Source organism: Pogoniulus pusillus, chromosome 22 (genome assembly GCF_015220805.1).
Source record: "Pogoniulus pusillus isolate bPogPus1 chromosome 22, bPogPus1.pri, whole genome shotgun sequence".
NCBI classification, from domain to species: Eukaryota; Metazoa; Chordata; class Aves; order Piciformes; family Lybiidae; genus Pogoniulus; species Pogoniulus pusillus.
In genome coordinates this window covers 12,140,392-12,165,726 of record NC_087285.1, presented here as the reverse complement: position 1 = coordinate 12,165,726, position 25,335 = coordinate 12,140,392, and the positions used below count along the sequence as shown (strand labels likewise).

Sequence of the window (25,335 nt, the reverse complement as noted above, 5' to 3'; positions counted from 1 at the left end):
CTTATGGACACTTTAAAACCAGAACAACTGAAAAATCTGATGGCAGCAGATACTGACGGATTTTCACTGGTAATAAGACAGTCAAATGACATCTCGCTTAGGAATGGCTCTAACAGAGATGCAGATGAAGCACCCTGGCTCCAGTTTTGAACTCTGATTCAGTATTCCCAGAAGGCCAATGCTCAAGTCTTAATCAGGATAGACAGCTTCCTGTAAAGTAATTAATTTTAAGATATACTTTAAAGTATAAGAACATGTTGAAATACCTCATCATATATGTCCATTAAAACTACAAAAATCATCCTTAAATGATAATTATATCCACGAATTTATGATATGATATTTGGTAAAATTATAGACAGACCATTTCTAACAGGCATAATGACCCAATTTATCAAATATCCCTAAAATAAAAAGCAAGTTGGCGTCCAGCCACAGAACAAAGTGTCCCTGGGTAGAGTTTCCACGCCAAAAAAGAACTCATACATATGTAAACATCCAAAACCAAGCCAACCAACATACATCCTTCCCTCCAAAAAAACACCAAAACAAACTCAAACAAGAAAGAAAAACAACAAAAGAGAGTTTTTAAAATATAATTATTTAGATATGTTGTATGTGAAAACAGAAAACTCAGTTGCCAGGAATTCCAATTTTGCAGTCATCTTCCCTTAAGAGATTTTAAGTTTCCTATGTTTTACTATGTCTGAAATCCCCTTATATTCATAATGAAAACCACAGATACAGTAATGAAAAACAGTTTTATTTCTTTAAGAAAGCTAACATATTTATCAAAGACCTTGTAATTTTATAATGCAACTTTGCTACATCCATACAATCAATTCCACAATACACGAAGCGTCACTGTAAAAGAAAGAGAGCACATTACAGGGTAAAATGGACATTTTGGCCACAGCAAGGTGAAGGTTTTTATGCCATTGCAGCAAAATGGAAGCTCTTTTCTTTTCAATCTCATCTTCTCATAAATGAATAAAAATCAAAGATAAGCAAAAGCTAGCTCTTCTTGGCCAGCAAGACAACAAATGTTGACAGGAACTTAGGTATCTTTGCAGGAGAAAAGTAGCATTATTTACCACACAAGATTGGGACTTTCTGCACTTGAAGAAAGCTGTCCTTGAAACCTGAAAAGAAAACACTACTCTAGTTAGTACATGTGTGTGACATCACCAACACCAACTATGCTACAGCAGCATAAACAACTTACAGTGTAAGTGTAGAGCACTTTGGTGTTCATCAGCTGCCCTGCACGTTCACATTAACTGTGAGTGAAGAGTGAGAAATTCCTTGGCTTGGATAGCACTCATCCTAGGATGTAAATTCTGTTCCTTGGCTTGGATAGCACTCATCCTAGGATGTAAATTCTGACAATAGGAGTAACCAGTGTTACTGTTTATATTACTCATTTTAGCTCTGCAAAGCAATGAAGATAGAGAAGAATGATAGGTAAGAAGAAAAAGATAGAGAAGAATGATAAGTAAGAATAAAAAAGAATGATAGGTAAGAATAAAAAGAATAGAAACAACTATTGTGTTGTTTGCATCTCTCCAGAATTTCCCCAAAACAATGACAGAACAGACACTGGACAGGTAATAGATTACAAAGATCCAGACACAAAACCAACAGAGCAAATTTCACAAGAGTAAACTCAACTTACCAGCATTTCAGCATCACTCAGGCTGCCTGTGTAACATTTTGGTACAGATCAGTGCTCCAGAAGAAAGCCAATGAAGAGACCTGGCAGTTTCAGGCTGCGGTCGGGAGAAAGAAATTGCTGTTTTCTTGAAAAGCCCCTGATGGGCACAGATGAACTCCCACATGGAAAGATTCAGGTGATTGCTCTGCCTTTATGAGACCAGTCCTTGTCTCAAAAAGTCTTTGCCTTAAACAAAGCTCTGTCTGCTTTGAACACACGCTGTCAATGTATGTTGATTGTCACAATTGTTGCAGTAAAACATGAAAAAAGTGGTTGATTTTACCAGGAAATCGTGGTAAGAGGTTAGATAAACCCCACCAAATAATAACCACCTTTCACACATCCATAAAGAATCTGGATTCCCACACACTGCTTGATGTCATTTGTTGCAATCGTAGACTACTACTGTTACAAGTTGTTATTTCCAGTATTGCATAATCCTCCCCAGAGCACAGTTCCTGTATGGATAATGTCAAAGTAGAAAGATGTCTGTGCAGACAAACAGCTGACTGCTAACTTCCATCAATTCCTTGGGCTTTTCTGTTATGTTACCCTGCTGATATGTAGCATTGTTGCCTGGGCTGAGGTAACACCTCAAACACTGGCAACAGTAACACACCAATCATGAAATCACAAGCTTGTGTGATAGCAAACGTTAAGGAACGGATTGCTCCCTAACCAAAGAGTAGAAACGTGACATACTAAACAACTCGAAGCTGTAACCTAAACAAATATATTCCCAATATATCCCTGTAAAGCTGACCATTCAGATCTGTGCTCCACACACAATAAACACAGTTAAAGAACACTGAGAATTGTCTTTTAGATGTACAAGAAACACACTACTGAGCCAAATGATGTAATGATAACTCTTAGATCATTATCCAGGAGAGAATAATCTTCAGTTTGCTAAATCTTAACAAGACATTTCAGGCTACGTGGTGGGAAAAGTATCTATCAAACTTCAGAGATATGTACCAGATTACACCACACCAGATCATAAATAGAAGGAAAATGATACAATTTAACTCGTTCATTCAAAGACAGCTTTGTCCAAAAAAACAAGACTACTTGCAAAATATATTAACTTGTTCAGAATATTGTCAGGATATTGTTCTTAAAATTGTTTGGGTTTGTGTTATCAGTTTTTGTTGTTGTTCTGGGGTTTGGGGGATTGTTTGTTTGTTTCTTAACTGCAAACTAAATAGTATTTGAAGTTTACTTCTCGGAGAAAGCCTGAGAGATGTTCTCAGTTCATCATCAATTGGACGCATTCAAAGACAAAAAAATACCCACAATAAAAAACTTGAAAACTTGGAAGTGGACTTAGCACTAAAATTGAATGCTGAAACACTTCACTCTTCCACAAAAAAACAAGAGGTAATGAGGCAGTATCATTTCAATCTGCAAGCGAGACACAACTGCCACATCCAAGTCTTTCTGACAGAAGTTGAAGTGCATTATTTACAAAGAGCACTTTGCTATTTAGGTCATTTCACTGAGTCCTGAAAAAACCTTTGTTTAGCACTAAACTCTGCTATCCAAGTAAGCCTTGTATTACAGGCAAGCAAAACTTTATATGTGAGTAATGGATTTATTGGTTAAAAAAGAGGAAGAGGGATGGAGAGGATTATTCTCACATCTCACTGCAAAGTCAGGTATGTTAGCCGTATGAACCCAATGCAAAGAGACCTCACAGGAGCCCATCAAATCTGTAAGATAACCTACAGCTGAGAGTGATAGAAAAAAATATGACAAACCAATGTGTCACTAGGCCAAACTCAAGAAGTGCTGCCCCTTTCACCCAGTGAGCAGAAAATTGTTGCTATTGCCACTTCAAAACAAAAGTTACTTGTTACCATGAACAGCCTCTGATGCAAGGCGACCTTTTGCTGGCAGGAAGACAATGCACGCCAGCATTGAGTGTTTTTTTTCTGCCCCTGTGGGACATCTGTGTCATTTCAACCGTGGTTCTACAGTTAATAGTGATCAGGTCCAACACTTGGAAGTGCCAAGCAGCAAGTGAAACAAAATTGAAGGTGAGAAAGCTACTGCACAACTGAAAACAGTAATTTTTGTGCCTGAACCAAAACAGGAGAACTTGGCAGAACAATGAATGTTGCTGATACACCCAACACATCCCAAAGATTCTGCCTGAATTGTTGACCTAGGGAATCAAGGTTTTCAACCATTTTAAGTAGAGTAAACTTCTAATAAAAATACATGTTCCAGGGAAAATGGGAAAAATATAATCTCAGATCACATAGACCTAAAATATGTAAAAGTATCACAGATCTTTCCAATATCACCTATAAATACCTCTTTTTGTTGAACATATCACCAAGTACAAGGTTGCTTGAAAAGAATACTAGTCCTACAGAAAAAACATCTGCTGACAGTATGAAAAGTTATAACAGAAATCCTAGTACTTGGTTTATTATATATATATATATATATATAAAAATATTCACCTTGTTCAACTCATACCTTCTGGAAATAGGACTACCAAGTGCCAACCCACCAGTTTTCCATGCTTCCACATCATTTATTGCATGCAAGATTGTCAGAAATTTGTTGTTTTCTTTCAGCAAGCATCTTCCTACAGCATCAAGGATGCTTGGTGGACAGTCATTTTTTTTCTCCAAAGCCTTTAGCAAATGAACCTGGTGCTTTCTGAATATGTAGCCTTTGACCTGGGCCATTTTTACACTCAATCCCTTATAAAAGGCATGGTTATACACAGTAAGGACAAGTACAGTCTAGCTCAGATTGGATACAAAAGGCAAAATATTCTAGAAGTTGTAACTCTATATGCATTTTTTTCTAGTTATCTTTGATTCTATATATTCTCCACATTCAACTGCAGAATGATTTTAAAAATGAGCTTCAAGCTACGAAATTCTCCCTGGAAATCTACATTGCCTGCATTGTCTGGTGCTGATAAGCAGAGACTGAATATTAGTATCTTGGACTCCCCCTTAAATTTAACTCCCACTTGCTTCAAGGCATTAAGAAGCTGTTGCAGAAGTTCCATACAATTCTTTGTTCATTTGCAAACAATATTCATCTTGTTTATGTATGACTGCTGCAAAGACACACTGAGAGTCTGAGAGGCTTTACCAATGTCCCCACTCGGGGAGATGTGCTAGGGTCTCACCAAAATCTTACAAACACTTGCCCACGACCCACTCTAATCATATGTGCTGATGGTAGCCTAAATTTACTTCCCCTCTTCAGACTAGCCAGAAGAATTATCTACTGCTAGGGTTTTTTTAGCTCTTACTGAATCATCCTATCTACACACTGAAGAGGAGTCAAGGATTTCCTGTTCATTGGCAGTCTGCACTTGTCACTGAAATTATACCTCTTCTCAACACACTTGAGACAAAATTACTAAGGACAAATAAAGAACGAAGTACCTGTCCCAAAGAAGCTACACTATTAAGCCGATATTGCTGAAATGAACAATCTGGGTACAGAGATGGAATTCACCACTGTTTACTACGTAATCTCTGTCTCTTCCCCCTGTAAAGTGCTGTACATGTTGAATTGTCATAGAAACCAAATTAAGTCATCCAAACAGACAGATGAAAAAGGAAGGAAAAGGAGCACTTTGATAAGGTCAGCCCTTCTGTTGATAGAAAAATATCCTCCCGTACAAAGGCCACTATGTAAAGCAGGCTCAGTTGAAGGCATAAAGAGGCTCAGTTGAAGGCATAAAGAGACAAGACACATGCTACACCTGATAAATCTGGAAAAAAAAAACCCCAAGCCAAACAAAATTAACCATTATTAATATTTGGAACCTTCAGCAGTCAAAAGATCACGTATTTAGCTATCCACTTAGTGTGTAGTTGTTGGAAGTGCTCCCATGGCATCCTACTTTGCTCAACCCCAATACTCTGGGGATAAGAAGAGTTTCTTGGCTGCCATCAAGCACTTTTGCTTCTAAGCCAGAAAAGCCTTTCCTGGTCAGCTCCTGGAATTCTACCATTTGTCCTGTATGACCTGATTATAGCTTTGATATATGGCCAGAGCAGCCATCTGCAAAGTACACAAGGCTTCAGCAAAAGGCATCATTGATTTCTTTTCAGTGACTGAAATGTACTAGTAAAATTACCTTGAGCACACAAAGATGACTTCTGTTTCTCTTCTGGATGAGCTTTCAGATGATGTGATTAGCAAGACACTGGACTGCACTGCCACTGGAAGGAATGATGCTCTTTTTTCTGCCTTTTCTAGATTGTCTTACCACATGAAACTTTTAAACTTGTCTTAGGGTGTTTCTGTGGCCTTTTTGTCATGAAACAGGGAAAAAACCCCTAATCCAAACATCCCAAGCTGTTGCATGAATGAAATATCCTGCAAGCAACTATTTCTTATTCATGGGCAAAGAGGTCTTTCCCTGCCTGTGCACGCTATTCTGACTACCTTTTCCCACTGGTTAGTACATCTGAGTGGCAAGCTCCCTGTTTGCCAAGGCTGCAGACAGCAGGGCTTTAATGCACTTTGTTCAGAGCCACATCTTTAATCCACTACAGATTTTTTTTTTCTCAGAATGTGCTTCTAAGGAGAAACACTGCACATTGTTTATTCCACAGTAACAAAGAAATGGAGAAATAATAATAAAATCACTGTCACAAGGCAGGCAGTTTCTGCATTACACCTCAGCATGACATAAACATAGCTATGCCAAATGTTATGAAATGTGATACGAAGGAACTGAAGCAGATTTTTGCCTTTGTGTGGCACTAAATAATTGAAATGGTCAAAGGTGCAAATGTACCAGATGAATCTTGAATGATTACATTTAAAAATACTCCAAAGAACTGCAATTGCTTAGCTGTTATCCTAGAGGATGTGCAATGTATTTTACTTGTTTACAGGAATATATATATTCTTCAAGCTTGCTTGTACTTCTTTTTGCCTTTGAGCTCCCACTAGTTTTATGGTTGATTAGTTCACACATTCCCTTTCAACACTTACAACTCCAGAGAGGCAGGAAACAGCAGAAACCCAAAATTATTCTAGAGCTTCATCAGAGACTCAGCAATTCATGCTGCAGTGGCAGAGGTAGGAAGCAGAAAGGAGAGGTATTTTACCGAGTCAAGTCAATAGTCAACTGAAAAGGAAAAAGCTCTCTGTTGTCTGCAAGTTGGGAAAATAAGAAATGAATACACAGGAAAAGTGATTTCCCTCTGGTATTCTACGTTTGCTATTCAGTGTGTTGGGAAATAACAAAAGAAAGGGAGAAGCAGAATAGCTCCAATTAGACCCCCTTGGGAAAATATGGCCTACAGGCTTAGAAGCATCATCACAAAACTCAACATTCAACATATTTCTGCCATTTAAGGATGAGGAAAGTGAAACAAAAGGCAGAGATACAACTAGCTATACATTAAAAAAAAAATCCAAACCACAAGAGAATTTCAGTTCTCAAGTATCATATTCCATAGGCTAGTGGGGAATAGTCCTCCTCTATGCTTTCAGCATCTAATCCCAGTAATACTACCTTAAACTGAAATAAGAACAATGCTCTCTTGCCATTTTTCATGTTACATATAAAATCCTTTTCCACTGTAATTTGTAATTTGCAAATTAATCTAATTTAACTAAATCTAGATTAACAATTTTTATATTGGCCATAAATTTCAGTAAAGAAATGAAAAAGGTAACCCAGGCAGTTAAGAAGTCAATCAGCAATAAGACAGGAGGGGAGGGAAGGAAGACAGCAGAAAAAGAATGGAAGGACATCAGACACATAAACACATGTGGAGGTGGGATAAAAATCTATTCTGTCTTGAAGGATCTGGCTAGACAATAACTGCCTTTTTTTTTTGTTTTGTTAAACAAAATATATCTAACCTGAACTTGTGTAAAACATTTGATACAGGACTAAGAACAGACAATAATTACAATATATAAAAGATGTGCAGAAATTGTGCTGCCCTGACACAATGGATCATGTTCAGTACAGCAAAGATTTTTCTTCTTGGTATTAATATTCTTCAGTATTTGTGTGTTAATGAAATTTCTAATAAAACAAAATCTTTGGGCACTGTTAAGACAAAGGATCATCAGAGCAAATACAGCAAGAAGTGGATAATATTGCTATAGTCCTCAAGGTTAAGAATCTTACCAATCTATTTTATCATGGTTATGAAATGCCAAGTCATGTGTACTTAGTACTGTGTAAAATCTACCAAAAGCTAGAATCCACAGCTGGAAACTGAGTGAGGAAGGTAAAGACATTACTGTACTGTTCCAGGAAAGACTGTCATCTGTGAAAGATGCAGTTGTGAAGAAAGGCAAAAGTAGCTCTTTGGAAAAGAATTAAAACCATAGAATAATACAGATTTCACCTGGGATACTGGTCATGATACTATTTATTCCTAATGAAGAATAACGTTAGCCAATTATGGACTTCTCTCAACTAGACCATGGCACTAAGTGCCTCATCCAGGGAAGACTTGTAACTCAAAGAACATATCTGACACAAGCAGTGACTTTAATTTCCTGCCTTCATAGCCATGAAATTACTTGGGGTAGAAATGAGAGAATTTCTAGCCCCTACAAAAGAAAGCAGTAATGAAGGAAACATCACAGAATCAGCCAGGCTGGAAGAGACTTTCAAGATCATCCAGTTCAACCTAGCACCCAGCTCTATCCAGTCAACCAGACCATGTCACTAAGTCCCTCATCCAGACTCTTCTTGAACAACTCCAGACAACTCCACCACCTCCCTGGGCAGCCCATTCCATGCCAATCACTCTCTCTGTGAAGAACTTCCTCCTAACATCCAGCCTATACTTCCCCCGGCACAACTTGAGACTGTGTCCCCTTGTTCTGTTGCTGGTTGCCTGGGAGAAGAGACTGAACCCCACTTGCCTACAGCCTCCTTTCAGGTAATTTTAGACAGCAACAGGACATCCAACAAGATCAGCAGGACACAAAACAAAGCTCCTTTTAACATACAGCTTAACCAGGGTAAAGAAATAATTATGACTTGTGTACCCACAATGAACACCTCACAGTCACTTTCAATCCTATCTACTCTACCTATCTACCCACCAGCACTTTTGGCTGAAATGATTCATACAAATTAGACAGACTCAGGATTTTACCTGAAGAGAGTGACATGTATAAAGAGTAATAATTCTCTAAAGCAGCATGAAAGTGTTGAAAAGCACAGTTCAAGTGTTACTTGAATCCACATCTTTAATGGTATTTGCAGTGGAAGCCAGGCCAGCTCCATACTGTATCTCAATTTAAATTCATTTTACTTTCATGATGCTGCAACAGAGCTAACAGATCCACAAAGGAGCTCTCCCACATGCTTCCTAACTACTATGGTGAAATGAACTTCTGCCTTTTCAATATGATACAGTGAGTTCTGTCCTTTTCTCAACAAGTGCAATAACAATTTCAAGAGCTTAATACACTGTTTTCCAGGATTGTTTCTTGGAAGGAACTTCTACCACTTCAAACTTCTACTCCAAGTCAGATGAAAATGAAACTTCAGCTGACAGGTCCCAGATTAGGGATAAGAAGAAATGACCTCAAGTTGTACCAAGGGAAGTTTAAGTTGGATATTAGGAAGAATTTCTTCACCAAAAGGGTTATCAGGCATTGGAGTGGCTTGCCCAAGGACACGGTGGAGGCCCCATCCCTGAAGGAATTTAAGTCATGTAGATGTAATGCTTAGGAATAAACTTTAGTCAAGGACCTGTCAGTGTTAGGCTAATGATTTGACTCAATATTCTTAAATGTTTTTTCCAATCTAGGTAATTCTGTGATTCTACGTCTGAAGAAGAACAAATGCTCTCATTGAAAAGCAGGGACATATTTTCATTTTCAGTTTTTCAAGAAGACTGACCTGGAAGGTATTTTCTGGGATTATTTCCCAGAATGGCTCCTGAAAGCACCACAGGCAGAGAACATCTAGTTTGTGCATCCCAAAAATATTCAGGCAAATCAGCAAAGAAGAGAGACAAGAAGACTTTGTTGACTGTTTAAGGAGTGCTGTAAATGCAAAGAAAGGATGTCCTCTTGGCTCTCCATCTCTCCACTTTACACACACAATAGGAAAAAGGAAAACTTCCAGATCCTTGCCACAACAATTAAAAGCTGCTAGCATAGCAAGCCACATTCTCAGTAAAAACAAAACAAAAATCTCTTTGAAACTGGTTCTGCCAGTAGTTTTCTCATGCCTTAAAATCAGCCTACCACACTAGTAAAAGGCTGTGGTGTAAAATTTTGAATTAAATGCCATCAATAGAGATTTTATAATGAACTGGGGAAAAAAAAAACCACAAACCAAACCCAAACAACCAAGATTTTACCTGTTCTCAAATGAGCAAAGTCCATCATCATATTGGCTGCTTGTGTATTTCAGCACACAGAAGGGGTGAAGTTCAATGGCAAAAACAGGTTTTGCTTATTTTAGCCATTTAAATTATTTCAGACAGCAGTTTCACAACTTTAATTCAGGAAAGGATTGTGGCCTATCTTTAAATTACACTACAATGACTGAAACATAGACACAAATTTAAAGCATACTCCTAAATACCCTCCAGAACAGGAGAAAGAAGCTAAAGCTGTACCAAGTTCTCACCAGCCTGTAGCATGAGCTACTGTTATTTTGTACTTTGGTGCACACTGAAGTCCCACATAGTCTTTTATAATACAGAAGCTACTTTAAAAATAGACATTTTTGTGTACTTCATCTTAAAATGTGCCATTAATTTACATTTTGCTTGCCACATTCAAGCTAAAAAAGTACTTTAATTACAATCATAGCAGCATTTTCAAGCACCAAACAACGCATGCTTACACTATTACCTTTATGAAAGTGATCACAAGTTGTTTGTTCTCTGATGTACTTAGTTTCCCAAAAGATTTTTCAGTAAAGAGATATGAAATTTTATTTCACAACAGAAGTTCTATCTACATAGGAAGTTTGACAGACATCTGCTATTAAATCAGTACATAGTTCTATGTTGTACATGTTGAAAGTTTAACTATAGAACGGGGTTAAAAAAAACCCACACAAAACACCTCTTTCAAGGACAATTCTAACTTGCAGTTATTTATAAATGGAAACAAGCTGCCACACAATTCAGCAGTAAAGGAGGATAAAGAACTGATAATAATCCTTGTGCTCCTCACATGAACTCCAACGAGGCAGCTGAATGAGACTTGTAAAGCTGTAAATTGTCCATCAAAACACAGAATAACTTTTGCTAATCCTTGTGCCAGAAATTACTAATCCATCTGGAAAGCTATTTTTTGCATGTGTTTACAAGGATCTAAATGTCATCAGACAGAAAGACAAGTAGGTTAGTAGCATGTTGGGGGGAAAAAAAAGAAGAAAAGGATGACGACAGAAATAAAAACTCTAAAGCAGTTGACCACAGAGTAAGTAGGATTTGCAGAAGTACTTACAGCTCTCAATCTCCAGCGTGCAGTTCTGCTCATCCAGCGGATATCTCCGTAGGTCCATCATACAAGCAGCTGTTGTTGTAATTCTGTGAAGGAAAACAGAAGAGCTTGTTAATGTGTCTTGTTCCAATTTCTCCTTGATCGTGCATAGATGAGAAAATATATTTCTGTATAACTGATGCTTCTGCTTGTTTTTATTGAAACACCATGTCTGCTGCTTGCTTACAACTAACGCTGCTCTAAGAAGGTAATGCCAGCCTGATGGGTGAGCAGAGAGCTTCCCCTTTGCACACCATTATCAGAGTACTTTAAGCTTTAATAATCATCTAGCAATTCATCCTGACAAAATGAATCATGAACTAGGATTACAGTACTTCTTTCATTTTACAGTGGAGAACTTCAAGCCAGAGAGGAAAAGCTCACAGAAAAGGTGGCAGAGACAATCTAAAGAGGAGCAGAGAAAGACACATACGTCATATCCTGGCTTAATGCTCTAAATCACTTCAGGAAACTTAATGCCCCTTTCTTCTGTTCAAGAGCACTTTGTAACCAAAATATTATTTGATCTTCATGCTAGAAAGCAAACATGTTCAGGACCATTTTTGCAAAAAAACATTTAGACCACATGTCTGTCTCCAAATTTCACCAAACTGCTACAACTAATGTGTCAACTAAGCCTTTCAGATGTTCAGAGAGGTATCTGTAGTGTCAATAAATCTTCTGTAGATAAATCGCTAAAGGAGTATGATCCTGAGTTAATATGAATCAAGGCAAAATTCTCAGCAGCACTTTAGTACTACTTTCCCATCAAGTCTTCTCAACGTGTAGACAAAAATAAATTCCTCTCTCACCTTCACACCAGGAACATGCTATGTAACTGCAGTAATGAAAACACTACAATTTAGGAACTGCCATCAGTTAAAACAGCGTGTCCTGCACATACTCCACAGAGGGCCAGTTATAGATTTCATGAGTAAGCTGAGAGTTTTCTAGGCTTTCTTTCCCACTCTACCTGATGAGAAATCTTCTCCTATGGCTATCAACATCTGGTGATTCCTACAGACTTCTCAGAGAAACAATTTTCTCCTGTGCATTAAGTACAGCTGACTGGCCAACAGCATCGAGGGAATCTTTCCACATCCCCAGGAAAATGAGAGCATTGCACTGCAGCCAATTGTACAAACTTTCTTCAGGATAAAGGCTGACAAACTGATTCAACCCAAATCATAAAATAGGAGATGTTGTAGGTGTGCCTCCAAAATGGGACCTAAGCAGATAGGTGAAGTAACTACAGCACAAGCAGACACTGCACAAACGGGCAGGATTGGCAGCTGCATCTTTACAGGGTATTCATGAGATACTAGGTGACCAACGGCTTTCTTCTTAAAATCCTGTCTCCCTATATGAAGTTTTTTTATAGCAGGTATTTAGACTGTTCAGTAACTGTTTACAAACCAACTTTTACATTCTTCCACCTGAAAACAAGGCTGAGAATGCTTTCATTTGATGGACCCCATTCTTTCTCCTTAAATACCTAATAGAGTTCACTAGAAGCAGAAAAGTACCATTTCCTGAGAGAGACTCAAAATTCACTCGGTATTGACTCCAGCAATCCCTTCCACAAAGCACTTAAACACTGAGGCTACACAACCTTTTCATTAGTATCCTTGTTGTCCATCTTAACAATGCTTCACTGTCATTTCCAGAAGAAAAGAATCCTTGCAAATTTCTTCAAAGAAAAAAGAAGTAGGGGCAAGTTATTCCCATAAACACTGACTAAGCCCTACACCTTTCTTGTCAGACTTGACAAGAACCCTAATTTTGACTGTTCATATGCATTGGGCTCTCATAGACAAGAAATACCTTTCAACAGTAAGTTCCTTCTTCAGTCACTACCTGGGTACTCACAGAACTGCTTTTGGAAATACATTGTTTTCCATCAGTGTGAATCACCACAGATGCCTCAAAAGAAAGCTTCCTGACGTGGACAAAAGCAGGGGGAAAGAATCCTTCCTCAGTGGAAGGATTTTAATAAAACCAAATTTCTAAGGAATATGTATGCTGATAACAAATGCAAATGGAGCAAGTAGCAGAATATATTGTAATTAATTCTTGGATCCTTGTTTTAAACTTTGGATGGACATCAAAGAAACTGCCCTGCTGCAGTACATCTACATTATAGTTATTGAGAGCAACTGAAGGATTTCAGAGGAAAAGATTTACAGCCAAGGTTTAAGTGTACATATCAATTGTGGTAAATACTAACCTAGTTGGCTACTGAGTTTTCTAATACCTTTCTCTGCACCAAACACATTTCTCCTAGTACTGTCTACCAGACCAGGGGCTTCAGCACAGAGAAACACCCGTGCTATCCTCAGGAAAGTGTCTGCTGATGCTGATGGTGGAGCCAAGACCTGAATTCTGACACATTTTCAATAGGATTTTTGGGTGCAAACACCACAAAAGGAACCATAGGCTGCAGCCAGCTAGAATACAAGTTCCTCAGGGAACAATGTCACATCACGACAAGACACAAGTACCTTATCTCATCAGAATGTCAAGAAAAAAAAGTAGCACAGTCATGGAACAATTGGTAGGGCTTAGTTTTACTCAAGCCAACACAGCAGTTTCGAGTAAAGTATTTAATTCAACTCTCTTGCTCATTCTTATTCATGATGCAAATTTGCTGAAATAAAGAAATTTGTCCTTTCCTCTCTTAGCACATCCCCCATGTTTTTACTCTGACTTTTCTCACATTTATGGTAAAGCAGAAAAAGTTCTCTTTCATCTTTAAAAATTATTTAAATAATAAAACTACCTTATATATATATAATTCTTAATGGTTTGCAATTCACAGTGAATAACTAAACCAAATTACTGACGCAAGAGCATGCAAGAATTACCACCACAGAAGACTTAAAGTCAAGACACATGACCTACACCTTTTCAGAGGAAGAAACAGCAGTTCATTACAGCAGTTAGAAATACTTGAAACAGGCACAAAGCCTCTTTCCCAGAGCAGGGTTGTTTCTTTTCTCATAAAAGGATTAAAAATCTTTTTCTACAGCCTGGACTAATGCACAAAATGTAACGCTGTATTTCGCATAATGGCACCATGAGAATAAACAGTGAAAAAGTGGAAGCTTTGAAAAAGCAACACTGTGACTCAACACATTACAGTAATTAATGATAATTAACAGAGTAACAGATCTCTCAGAAAAATGCCACGTGAAATGAAATGCATTGCAGACCTGTCTCATAGGCTAAACTTTTTATCTGCTGTTAGAGTAACCTCCTGATTTCTATGTTATGATTCTTAACAATGCAAACGAGTCTTCAGCTTCCTCTTTTTATGATGTGTTTTGAATGCAGACTGATTACAGAGTTCAAAATCCAAACAAGACCAAGCAAACCACAAAGCATTAAACTGACTAAATAAAGTATTATGAACTAGACCTAAAGCAAACTCCCATGTGTCAAAGCAAGCATAGCCACAGTGCAAAGAAGCATGCACAACAACCAACTTGCACCATAAGTAAAGTCTGCATCACAACCAACTTGAACCAAAAATAAAGTCTGATGTCAATAATTCAGACAAACTATTATTTCTGAGAAAACTGAGTATTTGCCTATCTCCAAAGTCTGGGGGAGGTGGTATGATTCATGTGAGAGCTGGAAATTGGCACTGCTCATTTCACAGGGCAAAGTTGAAGGTCATAAACCATTTTTATTATAATGCTTTCAAACATAAAATGATACAGGAAAATAATGTACATCAGAAATACCATCCCAGCAGTGCTAATAGCTCTTGTTTTTCACTGCTAAGTAGAGGACAGTTTTTTCAAAACCCAATAGATTTTGCTTTTCTGACAAGTTCAAGTGGGATTTGAAATTCAAAATAGCAACTTAAACAGTTCTGACATCACCAGGAAAAAAAAAAACAAACCAGCACTGAAAGACAGGAGAGCAATGCTAATGATAAATGGAGATGGACAGAATCCAATTCCCACTTGGAGCTGCTGTAGATCTGCAAAGCTATGGAGAATAAGCAGCAACAGAAACTTATCTCTGCCCTGGAAGGAAGCAGCCCTGATCTGCAATTACAGGATTACAGACACAACAGAAATGATGAGCAAAATGGGGACAATTTCAGATTGCTCTTCTGAGTGGGGTGGTAGTAGAACTATATAATACTCCCTTAACTCTCACACTGACAGATCATGATCCTGTTGAGTCAAAGACAGAGCTGAAGCCCAGGAAAATACAAAGACTCACTGTTTCTCAAGTATATGCACATATATGTTGCCAAAAGCAACACGAGATTCTGCTTCAGATATGCATATCTGAAGGCAAACTACAACTCCCCATTAACAACATCAGGAGAAATCTAAAGAGCTTGCAGGGATATACCACACTGAAACAGACTCCATCTCATTACCCTGGGTTTTATAAGAATCCTCTGCACACACTGACCAGGAGTCTCAAACTCTCTGAATTAGTTACTGAGATCACATACTGCAGCTGAACCTACTGTTCACTTCTGCTTCCTGGAAACCATCCTGCTGGGTGACAGCTGGAGACATCAGTGGCAGCAGCAGCAGCAGCCACCAGAGCCAATGTTAAATACATGGATATCTGGAAACAAAACTGTAAGGTGACAAATCTCTTTCCTGAACAGTGATCTTGGGATTTAGATGTATGTGTCAAGGTTGCTAGACACACCAACAGATCTACTATATATAAAAGATCTATTGCTAATTAGAGTTCACAAACCTCTTCCTTCTTCTGTTTACTCACACAGCATCCAAGGGGAAGTTTAGATCTTATGTTAAGAATTAAGGCTTTGGCAAAGGATAAGTAATAGTGACAAAGTCCACCACTAAATCTGGGCATTCAGCTACTGACTGCTATAATCTTTCAACTGGAAACTGTACACACTGTTTATCAGAGCAGTTGCAGAGAAAGACAAAAAAAAAAAAAGTGACTGTTTTATTGATGCAGATGTCTCAGTTTGAGATGAAATTATATGATCAGGCTACACAGAATCTGTACTGTGCTGTCTTCTAATAACAGTTTTCAATGTTCCAGGGGTATTTCAGCTTAAATTCCAGCCTAGCTGATTTTTCTTACTGCATTTGGGACTTGCTGTCTAACAGCATGTAGACATTTTGCTCGTTTCTGTGGTGTGCGCTCCCTGAACAGTTCGGTACTCTCTGAAAGCACTAAGTGTATTTGTTAAAGCTAGATGGCACAACCAAGATACGAGTTAAGAATATGAAGGATATAACACAAAAACATTCTCTAAATGTAACACAAGATAGGAATAAGCTTCTGCAGCTGTTAAAAGAGAGAGATTCAGAACACAGCTACTTCAACCTCATTGAGAATTGTTGTTGTTGAGACTGATGGTGAAGGAAGTATACAAGATTTTTAAGAGGAAACTAAAATAATATATGCATCTGAACTTTCTTGGGAGGAAGCCCTGCATTTCATTGCTGAAGGATAGCCTGTTGTACCATCTGCACACCAGCTGGGAAGTCATGGAAAACTGGAGAATTTGACTGTAACTTTATAGTAAAGGAATTCTGACTCAGAAGAATCAGAATTTTGCTTCAGATTTCCATGCAATGATGCCAATTTTTCTGCTGTATCTTTCTGCAGGTAGCTCTCTAAATTGTTCTTTAAATCCAACAGCACTGACTACTAACCTGCCACTGAGTCAAAAATTCAGTCATGACATCATGATCATAATTTAAATCCCTGTAAAAAAGCACACTTCATTGCAGTAGAATCTCCTGGCAAGATAACTTCAGCTTTAAACTGAAGTTATTCAAGCCTTTTTTTCCTGAAGTAATTTGTGCTCCTCTAGAAGATAACATCCATATAATGCAATGCAGAAGCTATGGCAGAAAAGCTCAGAGGAGCACTTCATAATTTTAATATTTTATCACTAGGAAATGTATCCTTGTCTTCCAACATTCACTTCTCCCTTTCAAAAGAAATAAAGGGAGAAGGCTACACTACTGGACTTAAAAGAACAGTAAAACAATACGAGCATGAGGACAGAGCAACTCGGTATGTAACAACCAACCTCGGAATACAGAGCTCATACATCTCCTCCATTTATATAGAGTTCATAATCCTTTTGCTTTGCAACCATCACCAGAAAACTGAAAGTTGTACATCCAAATATTTTCCAAAGCATTGTCCTTATTTCACCTGTGAGAGCTGCATATCTATTTCACTGAGATAATATCAATGCTGAAACACAAAGTGCATCATTTCAACTTCTCTTTCTTGAAAATGTATGTTGCTACCACTCAAGTCAGGCTGTAAAATACAAATCAATCACGGAAGTCAAAAAATATACAGAAAACATCTTTCAGCCAACTGTCTTCTCCTAACAGGGGGAAAAAAAAAAGTATGCTATTCATTCATTTCTAAAATAAATTTGTACAAGTCAATACATGTCAGAACATATAAATCTTCTTTCTCACAATCTTTTTTGGGAGGCAGGCCATGTTCTATTCATTCAACTGTATACACATGAGTGCAAAGAAGATTAAAAATTATTGTATTACCTTTAAAAATAGCCAGCTTTCAATTCTGGTGTCATATTTAAAACAGACCCTCTTAAAAAATATGGAAGAGGTCTAGAACTTTCAATGGAGACACAAGGACTTGGTAGCTTTTTATATCAATTCTCAGTGCCTAAAATAACTGGTGGTTAGTTCCAGTGAATGTGTTGTCCTGTAAATGTACCCTGCATTAGCATTTTTTATGCCAGGATGATAAATTAGATAATTGAAGAGATAGGGGGAAAAGGGACTATCTTCTGCACAAAGTATGTACTGCTTCAGTGCACAAATTGTACAGATAATAGTGCTGCTAAAACACAGAAATAAGGAAGCACAGATTATGAGAGGTAAAACAGTATGAACTTTGCCCACAGACTACTTTTGTTGTGCCTTAAGAAAGTAACAAGTACAGCAGCACTGCCAACCCTACCATGCAGTTCTTTAGAAGAACGTTGTTGTTTCCTTCAGGAGCCTATGTTAAATCATGCAGGTCTTCAAAAAATACTGTGCAATCTTTTCCACTCCACCCCTGAAATGTCTGCAGCAGCCAACCTCCAGCAAATGCTTGACACAGCTCCTCATGGAAACCACCTTCAAACCAGATGTCAGTGATGTTCACACAAGCTGTGGTTTCTGCACCTTTGAATTATAGAATCAACTAAGTTGGAAGAGACCTTCAAGCTCATCCAGTCCAACCTAGCACCCAGCCCTATCCAGCCAACTAGACCATGGCACTAAGTGCATCATCCAGGCTTTTCTTGAACACCTCCAGGGAGAGTGACTCCACCACCTCCCTGGGCAGCCCCTTCCAATGGCAAATCCCTCTCTCTGTGAAGAACTTCCTCCTAACATCCAGCATCACCTTCCGCTAATTGAAAAGATTGGGCTCAGGATGATGAGTTCATACAGAAAATGCATTCACATCCTCACTACATTCTTAATCTATACTTTCTGTGCCAGAATTAATCCTACAAAATTCTCTCTTGTCACAGAACGCCACCAAGAATATTACCAATTACTTGTCTATTCAGGGAGACATTTGAGTGGAAGGCATTTTCATCAGTCTGGAAAAAGGAAGTTATATTCAAGTTAAAAATTAATGTGAAAGTCAAAACAATCTTCAGTAGAAAAGGCACATTCAGTTTTATGATTGCAGCTTATTTAGTAATTCTTACAGAAGAAGCAAGATAAGAGCCCAAAGCCCCTATTCCTCTGTCTTTTGTGAGTCAGAATAAGAAGCCTCATTTCCACAGGGAAATGTCAATAGAAATAACAAATGTAAGTGGATTCTTCATAAGCAGAATTACTCTCAAATCCAAAAAGGTGGGGAAAAGTCAGTAAAACCCCTCTAGCACAGACCTGAAATTATTGTTTCTTTGAAGAACCTTTACAATAAAGCAGCAACCCATAAAATTCTAACTCTCTCAAAATTCTGAGACAAAAGTAAAATGCACTCCCCTGTCTCAAGCAGGAGTCACACTTTAAATGCAATCAAAAGGGAGAGAGTTAACAGTCAGAATCAAGGCAAGCTGTGCAAAGCCTAGTAGACTAACAGGCACATCTCATTACTTATTCACACAATTATGATTAGAAATTCCCATCCACACACTGGAATACAAGGATAGCTGCACTGCCTATATGGCTGCAGGGTTTCACTTAGACCATTTACATTCTGTGCTTTTTTACCTGCAATGTATGCTTCCAATTCTAACACAAAAAGGCAAGAAAGCTCACTAACACCAATCCTTTTTGTTCTTTGCTCCGCGCTAGCAGAATTTCACAGCTGTGGGGGAAACAGCATTTGATCACCTCCCTTTCTTCTACTGTCTAAAGACAATCTGACATTCCCCAAAATGCCTCAGAAACTTTTCCAGTAGCATACTGAAGTGACTAGCACAACCAACCATGGGTGATCCGCTCACTACAAAAGAGAATAGGTTAGGGGAAAAAATCCTCTGAACAAATATGCATCTCCAGCTCTGTGTGCTAGCACTGGTGCCTTTCAATAACCACTACTGTCCAGACCGTTTCTAGTGCCTCATTTACATACACTTTGCAAGTAGCCATCTCTGTCCTTGACCAAGTCTTAAACAAATTTAGATCCTTTTTTTCTGTTTGGCTTTTACTGATGGCAAAAAGGATTTTCTCCCATTCCTTACTCCCTGAGTAGGTCTAAAAAGCAAACTGCCATTCACCAAATACTCAGAGTCAGCAATTATGCTGAGCAAACCCCAAAAATAAGATCTCTTGCACCACAAGGGAGCTCATTCTGACCATTTCAGCCCACTACAACAATTGCCTTACCTACAGCAACTGTAAGGAGCTCTGCATGCCCTGAGGTACTCTTGCAAAATGGATCCCCCTATCTCTGGTAACAGATAGCTGTTTTATTCCCCACCTGAGAGACATCAACTTCTTCCACCTACCTCTCTTGCTTTTAATGTTTTATAGAAACCACTCCCCAGATGCAGGTGGACAAACAAGAAGTAGTAACTACACTGGTGATTGGTTTTAAATTGCCTAGTTTTGTTTCAGTGATACTGAAACTTTGTTTTGGTTGTAATGAAGTATATCATATCATTTTGTATGTAGAAAAGACATTGATAATTAAAAAAATGAAATTAAAAACACTATTTATTAATTAATGTTTTAGTGCTAATATTTACTCTCTCAAGTTACCTAAGCAGATATATGTGTATGCAAAACAGGGTATCAAATCCTGCACTAAGTAAGGTAACTTGTGTGATAAAGATGGAGAATAAAAATGTAGATAGTGGGTTTGAAGGGTGACAAAGCTGGTGAGAGGCCTGGAACACAGCCCTGTGAGGAGAGGCTGAGGGAGCTGGGGGTGTGCAGCCTGCAGCAGAGAAGGATCAGGGGTCACCTCATTGCTGTCTACAACTACCTGAAGGGAGGCTGTAGCCAGGTGGGATTGGTCTCTTCTGCCAGGCAAGCAGCAACAGAACAAGGGGACACAGCCTCAAGTTGTGCCAGTGGAGGTCTAGGCTGGATGTTAGGAGGAAGTTCTTCACAGAGAGAGTGATTTGCCATTGGAGTGGGCTGCCCAGGGAGGTGGTGGAGTCACCGTTCCTGGAGGTGTTCAAGAAAAGACTGGATGAGGCACTTAGTGCCTGGATGATCTTGGAGGTCTCTTCCAACCGGTTTGATTCTATGATTCCATATGAAAAAAATACACTACTGTTTATTGTTTGCATTCCAGAACAATATTTTTAAATTATGGAAGAGAATTTGATCACTTCAAATTTGATCACTACCAGTATGCTTAAAACTGGCTACAATTTATTCCAGGTTTTGTTAATCATTATTTGTATTGCAGTACTGCTTATAAAGCATAGAGGAAAAAGACATGCAAAGCATCCTACACATGCACACTAAGAACTAACCTCAGGGGACATAAAGCTACAACACTTCGTGGTTCACCTGAGCCATCTACGTCCAAAGTGTCAGTGAGGCTTCTCCACCCCAATTAGCAGCCGGATTTGAGGCTGTTTAAGCTGTCGTTAATAAATCACCTGTTTGCACTATAGCTACATACCCCATCTGAACGACTATTCCCATGTGAACAGTATTTAATTGAGGACAATGAATAAAGATTTAGCAGATATTTTTAGGCTTAATTCACAGCAATACAGGTTTCAAGTGACAGATTCCTGTTAACATCAATTGACTTTCATTAGGGCTCCTACAGGGAGTGGGGGAAAGACAGAAAAAGATATACAGATTATTTTGTATGTAAAATGTTACAATGGGGAGTTGGGGAAGGAAGAGAATCCTTCTTACTCATATAAACGTTTCAAGGTAAGTCTGACTTGGAGAAAGCACAAATAGTTTATTCTGCACGTTTTATTCTTAAACACTGATATATTTTCCTACTCGGGCTAATCTGCAAGTAGACATCTGTGGAGAAAACCTGGTTTGCAGCTATTTCTGATCCTTCTCTTCCTCTTCTCTCCCCTGACAGCTAGGTCTACTGTCAGGATAACTAAACCAGTACATTTTTTTTTCTTTTAAGAATGTAAAAATAAATTACTTCATGCTTCCTCCTATCACATTCCAGGTGTCATGCCTGGCCTCATCTTCTCATTGACTGTCTGGGGCTTCAACTGTCAATTTTCCATTTCATATCTGGTCCATTTTATACAGTAAATACACTTATTATTTTAATATGTTATTAAAGTAGCAGCAATATTATTTGGAAAATGGGAAGTAATTTTCTCCTTTAACTTTTCCAAATCAATATCTACATTTCAGACTAATTCAACTTTAGTTATGGGTTTATTGGATTCTGAGAGAAGCATATAGAATTTTCTTCTTTAAAAATGAGTCAAACCTAATGAATACAATTAGCAGGCATCTAAGTTAACTCCAGCTATCCTGCTGAAATCCATACCATTTCCCAAGGGCTATGTCTCCTCCTGTGCCAGAGTTGGCATGTTCAGTTACAACCATTTTCTTCCTCATCTTCATTTTAGGATACTGATATCTTTGCTCCAATCAGAAACAGGGAACACCCCAAAACCTTCTGACATACTAGCTGCATCATGCACTGGCATAAAGAACAGAGAGCTTGACGAGCTATACGAAACACTGAGCACTAGAAATCTAAACAGAAAAGCTGCAGAGAATCTGCTTTGTGATATTCACTTGGTCCTTTCCTGTTTCTGAAATAATACCTTCCAAGCTTCTCAGTAACTAGAGCAGGGGCTACTAATCCATACACTGAAAAAAATACAAAAAGAGGGAGTTTCCTTCTAATTACTGTATTTTGCTGCAGAAGCTTTTCAATAAATGAAATTTGTATTCATTTAAGACACACTTCAGTAACCTAAACAGAGTCTCTTCCATTGTAATGATAATAAGAGCCATCAGTTTCTACAATCAAAGTTATTTGCATTTATGATCAATAAGCTATTAGATTTGGAAGATACTTGACTCTGATCTGTCAAACAGCCTGAGATAATTCTGTACACAATGCTGTTATCAGATAGCGTAAGACCTGAGACTCAAGAGAAAATCAGAAGAGTTCAACTGATTCTAATCAGAGTTTTATCAGGTCTCTGCTTTCCATATACTTACACAGAGAGTGAGTATCACTTTCAGCATTTGGTATACCCAGAACTGCATTTTAGCAACTCATGCTGCAGGTGAGAGTTGAATCAACATGTAGACTGTATGCAAAGGATTTCTTCCTATTGGGTACTTACATAATGTGATTAATTAAACATGATCCTGTTACTGTTCATGGTGCCTCGTCTATACATGAGACCTTCTTTTCTCCAAGAAACAAGTTATGGTTAGTTCACAGTTGAAGTGGATAAAGAGTCAGCTGAAAAAATATCAGTCCTACCCTGAACAAAGGAAATATCTTTGATAAGAAAATAAGTGCTTAGCTAAGGTATGTCAGACCTGTCCTAGAGCCATTTCCTGTAGTCAGGAGTTTTTTTGAAGTGATCATTTTGCTGTAGAAAAATGCACTTCTTTTAGTTTTTTTTAATCATTTCTAAAATTACTCCCATGTTTTATTTAGATGTCTTTTAAACATAAACAATAGGGCAATGCATATTGAAACTCAGTAAATTAAATTCACTGCATCAGGAAGGCATTTACTTGATTAAATGCACAGGTATTTTGAGGTGACTGAAAACAGTGGCAGAAATCCACAAGGTGAAAGCATCATTTGCATAGTAGGTTTAGCACAAAGCCATCCCAGAGGCACAGCCATGAGTCACATGGCTGCTGTGTCCTCTTTACACATCCTCACCCACTCCTGAGCCCAAGAACGGGTGCAGTGGCACTAAGGAAGCAGGCCTTCAGAATGCTTGATGGAGTCGGCGTAAACTGGAATCCACATTTCATAGAGATACAGACAGGGAGGTGATAACCAGCTTGCTCAAATCTGCCTGACTTTTCAGAATTTTTAACAGTAAACAATCTCAAAGTTATGCCTCCAAAAGCATGCAAGTATGCTTCTGGTGCAGTGGAGCTGCCTCAGCTTTTCATTTCCTCAAAGGCATTTTCTAGCCAACCAGTTCAATTATGACTGCAGTGCGTTAACAAGGTCTTAATAACTTCTCTCCTCTTTGAATAGTAGAAAGCCTCCTAAATTCAGAACACCAGCACTCGAGTCAGAGGGCAAACTGTGTATTATGTAAAGCCTTTCATCTTCTGTGTTAGCTAACAGAAAACTACTGAATGCAAACCCTCAACTCTTTATGTAAGAAAAACAAGTTCCTCTCACATAATTTCTATTCCTTTTTAGGTCATGTCCACATTCACATTTCTGACTGTCTATGTCTCAGGAACCTTGACACCTGCCAAACACAGTCCTCCAGATCCTCCTCCCTCTCTCTCAGCATCGTTCTCTGTGAGCTAAAAGCTTGTTACCCGCCCCTCGCCCTATCCTCTTGTAAGCAGCTTCAAGTTCAGAAGTATTAGTCCCTGTATTGCCACAGACAATATCTCTACTTGATTAGGAGACACCAGAGGTAGAACTCTCATTGACAGGTAAAGAAATGCTCTCTTGGTCTGCAAAAAATAATTTTTACACAATAATCCTGAACTTCCTTTTATTGCCCTTGCACAGCAAGATCTTTCCTAAACAAATGAAGAGCAAAATAAATCATGAAGACAAAACCAAACTGCCCTAATATTTGTAAATAATGATCAGGAACCCAGAGGTGATACTAAAAGGTAAGTAAGCCTTTAAATTATGAATAAGTTAGCTATAAAAGCAGTGACTGTTGTGAAGAACAAACCCAGAACATGTTTGAATGCAGAAATAGCAACACTGTTCTGCAAAACAAGCAATAGCAGACAATCTAGATAGTCATAATAGACAGATGACATCAAAGAAAGAAATTCTAGAGAATTCTATCAGTTGTGCCTAAATCATGATTTTTCCTGCTGTTCTTTGTAAACCATAAGAGCAAATAAATGTATCATTAAGAAGGAAAAACAAATCATTAAAAAAAGACAGGCAAAGACTTTACTTTCCATCTGTTACATATAAATTCCAGTAATATGAAAAGTGTTTGCAATGAAACTTAAATACCTGTAAATCTTGGCTTCAGTTTTTGGCTACACTGCAGACTGAGAAGTATGTGACTCTTTTGGAAACATAAGGAATGACTTACAGTTACCAACATAGATCAGGCAGTGCAAGCTTCACATGTTGTCAGTAGGAATAGAAATGAGAATTCTGTGCTCCTGACTGTGATTTGTTTGGAGGGTTCAGGCAAAGCTTGGCACAGGTGTGCTTAAAGGAATAAACTGCACACACAAATTCTGCTTCTTAGCAACAAGATATAATCTTAGTATTTGATTTAAAAGGCAGGTGATGAATCACAAGTCTTCATAAATAAGGAGATGGCAACACATCCTCTTTGCATGGTGTAAATGTCGTGAGAGGAGGAGATGGAAAACGAACTATCACATAGCTAAGCCACTGCCATCTGCACAATTAATGTAAGTTCTAAGCAGCAAGAGAGTAGGAGGGAAAAGCATCGTCACTTATGACTATGTAGTCATCAGCTGAGATCCTAATCTTCATTAGACAAACTAATTAAAACTCACCATTTACTG

General features: G+C 38.3%; 1 protein-coding gene and 1 long non-coding RNA gene across 5 annotated transcripts in view; both read right to left on the bottom strand.

Moving 5' to 3' along the window:
- GABRB2 (gamma-aminobutyric acid type A receptor subunit beta2) overlaps positions 1 to 25,335 on the bottom strand; it is a 143,708-nt gene that overhangs the window by 58,228 nt on the left and 60,145 nt on the right. For all 3 annotated transcript variants that reach the window (XM_064161748.1, XM_064161750.1, XM_064161749.1), the window contains one exon: positions 11,159 to 11,241. In XM_064161748.1, the coding sequence (XP_064017818.1) occupies positions 11,159 to 11,241 (83 nt within the window). The remainder of the gene's footprint in view (positions 1 to 11,158; positions 11,242 to 25,335) is intronic.
- On the bottom strand, positions 785 to 3,174 carry LOC135185211 (uncharacterized). Of its 2 annotated transcripts, none has more exons than XR_010306402.1 (3): positions 1,676 to 3,174; positions 1,226 to 1,431; positions 785 to 1,142 (listed from the first exon to the last, which is right to left on the bottom strand). It is a non-coding gene; the product is annotated as an uncharacterized LOC135185211 (long non-coding RNA). The 2 variants fall into 2 exon arrangements; XR_010306403.1 differs by having other exon boundaries at positions 1,226 to 1,382.